Source organism: Zingiber officinale, chromosome 9B (genome assembly GCF_018446385.1).
Source record: "Zingiber officinale cultivar Zhangliang chromosome 9B, Zo_v1.1, whole genome shotgun sequence".
Classification (NCBI taxonomy): domain Eukaryota; kingdom Viridiplantae; phylum Streptophyta; class Magnoliopsida; order Zingiberales; family Zingiberaceae; genus Zingiber; species Zingiber officinale.
The window spans coordinates 12312924-12322082 of NC_056003.1; the positions used below are offsets into that span (position 1 = coordinate 12312924).

General features: G+C 45.5%; 1 protein-coding gene across 1 annotated transcript; it reads left to right on the plus strand.

The window, feature by feature from the left end:
- Nucleotides 1-3029: 3029 nt before the first annotated feature.
- On the plus strand, nt 3030-4063 carry LOC122025305 (NAC domain-containing protein 90-like). The gene is made up of 3 exons (XM_042584091.1): nt 3030-3186; nt 3279-3568; nt 3664-4063. Exons 1-3 carry the CDS (start codon nt 3030-3032, stop codon nt 3955-3957), a joined length of 741 nt encoding a protein of 246 aa, XP_042440025.1. The 3' UTR covers nt 3958-4063.
- The last annotated feature ends 5096 nt before the right edge of the window (nt 4064-9159 follow it).

A 9159-nucleotide genomic window follows, 5' to 3' on the forward strand; every position in this document is an offset into this window, starting at 1 on the left:
GACGACTAACTCCACAGACCACCGGAGGTCCTTTCAGTGTGCTTTGTCCTCACTCGCACGCACCCTGAAAAACTTCCCAGGAGGTCACCCATCCTCAGATTACTCTAAGCCAAGCATGATTAACTTTGGAGTTCTTAAGTTTGGGCTTCTGAAAAAGAAAGTGCACCTTGGTGATATGGATAGTACCATCTAACCTTTTAAGCTATACTTAACCAGAATTTCAGAACCGGGGTATTACAATATTTGTAACGCCCCGACCCGAGCGGGCCCCACCTGGATCGAACTGGGAACGCCACCAGAATTACCCATCAGGTTGACGACTAGCTCCACTTTCAGCGTGCTTTGTCCTCACTCGCACGCACCCTGAAAAATTTCCCAGGAGGTCATCCATCCTCATATTACTCCAAGCCAATCACGCTTAACTTTGGAGTTCTTAAGTTTGGGCTTCCGAAAAGGAAGATTCACCTTGGTGATATGGATAGTACCATCTAACCTTTTAAGCTATACTTAACCAGAATTTCAGAACCGGGGTATTATAATCACCCCCACTTAAAGACATAATGTCCTCGTTGTGTAGCCACGAATCACACCACAGATAAATCCCAAAATCTCCCTCGCTAGGTGGTGCCCTTGTTGCTCCTGGTACAGGCACACTCACGGTCGCAAGGTCGCTTTGATACCATCTATAATGCCCCGGCCCGGGCGTGCCCCATCCAGATCAAACCGGGAACGCCACCAAAATTGCCTATCGGGTTGACGACTAGCTCCACAGACCACCGGAGGTCCTTTCAGCGTGCTTTGTCCTCACTCGCACGCACCCTGGAAAACTTCCCAGGAGGTCACCTATCCTCAGATTACTCCAAGCCAAGCATGCTTAACTTTGGAGTTCTTATGTTTGGGCTTCCGAAAAGGAAGGTGCACCTTGGTGATATGGATAGTACCATATAATCTTTTAAGCCATACTTAACCAGAATCTCAGAACCGGGGTATTACACCTTCTTACCCTGAAAAAGCAAGGTCACCTTGCGTCCTTGAACCGATAACCATCCTTCGACTAAACTAGCCTCCTTCGTCCCTCTGGACCAACAAGGGGTAGTACAGGAATATTCACCTGTTGTCCATCGACTACGCCTTTCTGCCTGATCTTAGGCCCTGACTCACCCTCCGTGGACGAACCTTACGAAGGAACCCTTAGGTTTCAAGGCATTGGATTCTCGCCAATGTTTGCGTTACTCAAGCCAACATTCTCGCTTCCGCTTCATCCACACTTGCTTGCGCGGGTGCTTTGCTCTAAGGCGGAACACTCCCCTATCGATGCATTTTTACATCCCACAGCTTCGGTAGATCGCTTAGCGTCGTTCATCTTCGGTTCAAGAACACTCGATCAATGAGCTATTACACATTCTTTCAAGGGTGGCTGCTTCTAGGCAAACATCCTGGCTGTCTCTGCACCCCTATCTCCTTTATCACTGAGCAGTCATTTAGGAGTCTTAGCTGGTGATTCGGCTGTTTCCCTCTTCGTCTCAACAATGACCGACCTTGATCCCCTTGTTTATTTATTATTATTTTTTTTGGGGCTCTCGCGGCTCGTACCGAAACAGTGTTTTACCCCTAGGTGTCTCGTCAACTGCTGCGCCTCAACGCATTTCGGGGAGAACCAGTTAGCTCTGGGTTCGAGTGACATTTCACCTATAACCACAACTCATCCGCTGATTCTTCAACATCAGTCAGTTTGAACCTCCACTTAGTTTCACCTAAGCTTCATCATGGTCATGGATAGATCACTCAAGTTTAGGTCCATAAGTAGTGACAATCGTCTTACGAAGACTCGCTTTCGCTACGGCTCTGATGGGTTCCCTTAACCGAGCCACTGCCTATGAGTTGCCGGCTCATTCTTCAACAGGCACACGGTCAGAAATTGTATTATCATCCCATTGCTTGGGAGCTCACTGTTTCATGTTCTATTTCACTTCTCGATGGAGATTCTTTTCACCTTTCCCTCACAGTTTCATGTTCTATTTCACTCTTAGATGGTGAAAATCTAGTAGCCGAAAGCATTACTAACTTACATTCTGACCCGAGTAGTATGGGGCATGTGGAATCCCATATAAATCAATAAGGACCATCTTATACAGTTAAATATTCCTGAGTGACCGATAGCGAAATAGGACTTCATTTTTATAGAATTTAAAATGTAACATAATAGTACCATTTTTTAAATGCAATATCACAACAGTTGGCGATAGGGTACGAAATTTAAAAGTTAGGTGCGCCATGATGCTTGACGCCTTAAGTTTTTTTTTTAAAAAAATTATTCAACAATTTACTAATGGTAAAGTGGAGAAAAATTTCCAATCACATTCTTAATTTTATATATAATCCTTCTATTCAAAAATTTTTATTTCCACACGTCATTCGAGCCAAACCAACTAGCAGTCGGTCAACCAGATGGATGCTAAATCAATAGCCAATCTGGCCACAGTGACCTAGTCGCGATTTGACAGCCAATTCAGCTGTGATTTCGCACCTAACTCGGCCGCCTAGCCGTGATTATGCGGTTGCCTTTGCTGCGATCTTGTTGGTTTAGTCGAGACATGTTGCGTGATTTAGTCATTTGAAAAGTAAGATGTATGATTGGATATTTGAGAAACTTTAGCTGTGTGTGGTACAACAGATTGTCACTGGGGAAAAAAAACTAATAACACAGTGTTTGGAGTAAAACTATGACCATAGCTACGTAACAAGTCTAATTTAAACCCCATAACCTTTTAACAACACCTTATGCCTACGTAATAGAGTACGTAACCAGCCTCATTTAAGCCACTCGAGAGAATAAGCCGTGTGATGTAGCTAGGCTTGACCTGCCTGGTCACCGTCAATTCCCAAGTTTCCACAAACCCCACCGTGCACACAGGCCATGACTTTCCCAGTTCACACTTGGGTCTACTCCTCCAAATCTCTACCTTTCCCCCCACCTTTTATAGTCTCCGACATTACATTGGAGGGGCAAACTCAACCAGATTGCAAGGATGAACTCCGTCGTGCTGCCGGGCTACCGCTTCTACCCCACCGAAGAAGAGTTGATCGACTTCTTCCTCCGAAACAAGCTTGAGAATCGGCGGCAAGACATGGAGGTGGTCGTCCCCGTCGTGGATATCTATAACTTCGATCCTTGGCAGCTCTCTCGTAAGCTTAATTTGAATTCTTAATCACCTTAGATTTTGGTTGTAAGACTTAATTTATGAGTTGTTTAAGTATTCAAATTTTTTGAGGGACAGAAATGTCTGGGGAGGCGTGCAGGGGGGACGACGAGCAGTGGATCTTCTTCTGCCCGCGGCAGGAGCGGGAGGCACAGGGCGGGCGGCCGACGCGCACGACGCCGTCGGGGTACTGGAAGGCCACCGGCTCGCCGAGCCTGGTGTTCTCGTCGGCGAACCGGGCGCTGGGCATGAAGAGGACCATGGTGTTCTACGAGGGCAGGGCGCCCACCGGCACCTCGACCAAGTGGAAAATGAACGAGTACCGAGCCCTCGACCAGTCCGTTTCCGCCGCCGCCGGGCCACCGAAGGTAGTCGTTAACTCCCGCTCAATTTGATCAGTAAAGTAATGAATTCGACTGCGATGACGACCCAACTAATCGATTCGCTCCTCTGCTTCGCGCAGTTTCGCAGCGAATTCAGCGTGTGCCGGGTGTACACCAGGTCGGGCTGCATAAGAGCGTTCGATCGCCGTCCGACGCCGGCGCAAGGAGTTGAAGAGGCGGCGGCGCTGGTCACCCCCCAAAGAGCGTCTACGGCGTCCGTCGCGCACGACAGCTTTAACTCATCGAACGGCGCAGCAGGCGATGGCTTACAGCGCATTTTGGAGGGACAGCATCAGCATGGCGGCGCCGGCGCCGGCGACAATGACGAAGTGGACGACCCCTTCACGGCATGCATCCGGAGTGGGTCCGACTAAATATGACAATAATTCTATCGATTATTTTCCATAATTATTTATTATTTATTGACAAATCGTGAATAAATTAATGCACGAGAGTTGATTGGAGATTTGGATGGGCAATACAAGAGCAAGCATTAAGTTGAGTTCACCTTTGTGGCGTGCGTCTGCGGTTGACTAAGGAATGCTGTTACAGGGGTTGCTGTCATTACAGCTCGACAAGGGATGATAATTGACTAATGTTTTAATGAATATATAATAATCTTCTTGTTGTGTGTGCCCCCCAAAGTGAGGCATCCAGTTACGTTGGGTTGACCTTTTTTGTCGTTCGTGTACAGTTGACTGACTGTGGAAAGTTGTTACAGGGGTTTGCTGTCATTACAGCCCAAGAAGGGATGAGAAGTGACTCATGTTTTAATGAATATAAAAGGATACTAAGGATAGAAGATGATGGATGATACAATGTTAGATGGTACCAACCTCATCGTAATAGTACAACTTATCGGGTTGAAAATCACCTATAAAAGATAAAAAATTTCGATCATAAGCTCTTTTTTTTAATGTTAATGCATTTAATAATAAAATTTAATTTTCATCACTAATTTAATTTAGTTATGAATTAACAATCTCACACAATTGAAAGCAACAAATGGTGACTTCAAAAGGTATAGCTAGAAAAATTACACAATTGAATTAGTAAGAATAAAAAAAAATGGTAAATGTATATGATACGGTGTGTAAAGGAGGGACCATTAAAATCAGGAAGTCAAAAGTTAAGAGGACGTGACAGTTAATAGTCAAGAGAATATGACGATCAACAGTCAAAAAAAGATAGGAGTTAGACCATCTCACAACATCAGCTGTATAATTCTTGGTCGGACACAGTCAGGGCAGGTCTCCAGATCAGAGACATAAGACGAAATTTGAACTAGTCCCTGGCCTGCCCCTAACTGATCGGATTTCCCCAGATCAGGCTTTATAGATGGTTTCGGTACTTTTACTAAGACAACTCTCGACCGCCTCTTCAGCGGTCAAATCGTGAAAGATGAGTCCCTCACCATAGTCTCGGATAAAACCCATTCGGTTCATCACGGCTCATCCTCTTCATTAAGGCTCAATTCTAGTAGCACATCTTAGCGGTCATCCTGAGCTGTCTGTAGCTGAACCTGGGCGGGACGGAAAACACTAAGCGATAATAATATTAAAGAATCGTAACATCCTGTCAGAGAATAACTGTCATACGCTAGGGAATATTCCAGTGGTCTGCCACTCCCTGAGAGTGAAACCTTCCTTCTACCAATAGGAGGTCGTCGTACATCCTCTCTCACCCGATATGCCCTGACACTCGACATTCTCTGACAACGTTCAGGCTCTAAAGGTATGCAACGTCATATAAAAAGAGAGGTCATCTTCCTTGGCTAGGTAAGCACACATTCACACTCGTCTTCAACAATTCTTTTTCCTTCCATCGTACACTACTTTTCCGGGGAAAAAGGATCTGACTTGAGCATGGAGGGCCTGCGCCAGAGACTTTTTCCCTGATTTCTGGTTTCTAACGCTCTGTGTGCTTGTCTTAGTGTGTGAAGAGTCTAAGTACCACCAGTTCCCATACTACGGACCCTTGGGGTTCCACGTGGGGGTTCACTTTTCCGACGCACATACATAGGGTGTGTCAAAGTCGCCTCTCTGTCAATACCAACATCATCTCTGCTGGCCTTCGTCTGACTCAGATTCTAGACAAGATCAATTTGGCACCATCTGTGGGAATCTTCTCCACCGTCAATACCAACCATGACAGCCAGAGAGTATGAATTGTTCAAGGAAGCCAATAGGCAAGCGGCTTCTAAGAGACATATCGCCGCTTCACAACCACATAGGATACATGTAGTTTCAAAGTACCAGACCCACGCTTCAGATATGGGGTCTAAGAGAAAATAGTCTGAGGATTTCCCTCGAGCTTTCTATCGTGACTCTGGCTTGGATTACTACAACAAGAATGAGCAACACTAGGCCTCCATGGCCGAAAGTTCACCACCTAGAGACTCAAAAAAGGGGAAGGTCATCGTCATCCGGGAGGAGCCGAAGGAGGTGCCCAAGGAATTGCAAGTACCTTTCTCTCTAAGGGTGCTCGAGGAAAAGTTACCAAAGGGGTATACACCCTCAGCTATTGGAGAGTATGACGGTAGTAAGGAACCAGAAGATCACCTTCGTAAATTTCGGAATGCTGCGCTGTTACACCAGTATAGTGACATCATTAAGTGTCGAGTGTTTTTAAACACTCTATCAGGCTTGGCACAAAAGTGGTTCGATGAATTACCTGTTGGATCCATCACTTGCTTTCAAGATTTCAAGAACGCCTTCTTGCACCACTTTGTTAATAGCAAGAAGTATCAAAAGACTAACCATTGCCTATTTGCTCTCAAGCAGGGACCTGCGGAGCCCCTAAGGGCCTACATAAAAACGCTTCAACCATGTAGCATAGGACGTCCCGTCCGCTACCTCTGATATCTTGATGAGTGCCTTCTCTCATGGTCTAGTGGAAGGAGAGTTTTTCCAAGCCCTCATTCGAGAGTTAGTGAAAAATTTTGATGAAATGCTTAGAAAAGTAGCAAGTTACATTAATGTAGAGGATGCCCAAGCAGCTCAGAGGAAAGAAGCCAAAACGCCTGATCCTAACAACAAGGTGAAGAGAAGGCCGCCCCAACCTCCCACTAGACCCTTTCCCCGCTCCAAGGATGCTCGACCGAGTTTTCCACCCGATTAGGAATCCAGGGTGGTGCAATGAGTTGAAGCTGTCCAAGCTCCTAAACTCGGTCAGTGGGGGCCTCGTTATTGTACCTACCATATGTCCCACACCCGGCCCATTACATAGGAGATTGCATCCAGTTCGACCAAGATTCTCGGCGGGCAACCAAACTTGGCCTATCTCCACTCGAGATCGTGCCAAAACTCCAGAAACTACTGGACAATCCGCCTACTGTCGCAGGACAATCAAGCAAACCCCTGCCCGAGAGCAGAGGTCAGGGAAGTCAGCAAGCAGGCCAGGGCAAGGAGCCAATGGAATCCCCTGAGGAAGAGAATAAAGAAAATATTGTCATCCGGGAGATCGGCATGATCTCCGGAGGACCCACGGATGGAGATTCCTCCAGAGCCCGAAAGTCCCATGAATGCTGCTTAGAGATACACGCAGTAGGTTGTGTTGGATCCCCAAGGTTATTTTTGGTGTGATCAACCAAGTTTGGTTAGGTTCTGTTATGTTTTGATCCCTGTGTCTAAGTGTGCAAGAGCTTAGGAGCACAGGAAGTAGAGCGGAAGATGCAGCTAGCGAGAAGAACTGCATGGGAGAGAGTCGATAGACTTAGTGCGTTTGAGGGACGAGGTGCTGTGGAAGAGTACACCGGTGGACAAGAAGGACGCGCGTAGCGGTCAGAGGGATGAGAAGCGGGGGAGGAAGGCTATTTGAGGAGAAGGCTGAAATTGGGTTCAGGTGAGCCTTATTTCGGCTGGCCGAAATCACCCAAGTGGAAGAGCGAGAGGAAGAGGAAAGAAGCTGAAGCCTTCTGCCAGAAGGTGCCTTCACTGTGCATGGAAGGCGCCTTCAAGCCTTCATGGAAGGTGCCTTCGACCAAACAATTTGGTCGTTTGCGGAAAGGATAAAGTTTTATCCTTTGGCCTCGCTGGAGGCGCCTTCCAGCCCTATGGAAGACACCTTCAGTCTGTGGATAAGTTTTTCCAGGGCAATTAAAAGACCCCTGAATCTAGGAAAAATGTAACAACTTGAGTATTAATTTCCTATCAATAGTCTGAGCTGTTATTATGTGTAAGAGGCTTCTCTGCTTCACCAAAGAAGATTCTTAGTGAGCTTTCATCTACCTTGGATTAACAACCACCCCGGTTGTAACCAAGTAAATTCTGAGTCTCTTTCTTTTAGTTTCGTATTTGTTTATTTTTATGCTATTGCTGCTAATCTAAGTTGAAAGTCGAGAAAGATGTTTTGTTTTTCTATTTCAGGCAACTCAACCCTCTCTAGTCGGCCTTCCCGGACCAATAAGTGGTATCAAAGCCTAATAGCTTTAAGAGGACTAACCGTCGAACGAAGCACATGAGATGGCCAGACCGAGCATCTACCCACCAAAGTTCGAGGGGGAGTTTACGAGTTGGAAAAAGAGAATGGAGGTATTTTTCAAAACAGACTTCGATTTATTATTAATAATGGAATTTGGTTTTGAAGCACCCAATGGCAAGGAAAAGTTTCAATGGATGAAGAAGGAACAAGTCGATTTCATGGCAAACGAAAAAACAGAGTTTCATCTGCTGAGCATTTTACCATCACAAGAAGTCAACCGGATTAGAGCCTACGAGTCCGCAAAAGAACTCTGGGAGAAATCCTAGAACTACACGAAGGAATCTCAGAGGCGAAACTTGCGAGATGGGACTTACTTCGCAACCAGCTCACCAACCTTTGATTTAAAGAAGACAAAACCATTGTACACCTTCACTCGAGGATTAAGGAGCTCATCACCAGACTTTCGAATCTCGGAGAAAAGGTAAGCAACCAAGATTAGCTAAGGTACGCTCTTAATGTATTCCCTAGAAATATGAAATGAGAATCATTAGTAGATGCCTACTATATCTCTAAGGATTTAAAATATGTTACCTTAGAAGAGTTATTTTCAACTTTTGAAGTCTATGAATCGAGATGTACAGATATGAACAAGGAGCTGAAACACAACATTGCCCTTAAGGCAAAGATGGATGATCAAGATTCAGAGTCTTCTCTCGACAACGATGAAACGGTAATGATGGTAAGATGATTTAAAAAATTACTTAAATCCAGAAAATTTAACCATCCACAGGGTAAAAAGAGAAGAATAATCAGATGCTACCACTGCAATGAAGAATGGCACATTAAAGACAACTGCCCTAAGTTAAGATTAACAAGAAGGACAAAGGCAAGAACAAGAAGCCCGTCCAAAAGAAGAAATACAAGACTCTAAAGGCGGCGTGTGACGAAATGTCGTCCGAATCAGAGGTCGAAGCTTTCTCCGGACTTGTATTTTTGGCAAGTCATTAAGAAGAAGAACACGAAGCAAGCTCGTCTGAAATGAGCATCGATGAAAGGGGAGCGTCAATAGAAGAAAGCAGTAGTTCAGGGGGAGCTACGGACAACGAGATCGACAAGGTAAGTCAGGTACGATCTCTTCCACCTGATAAGTTATT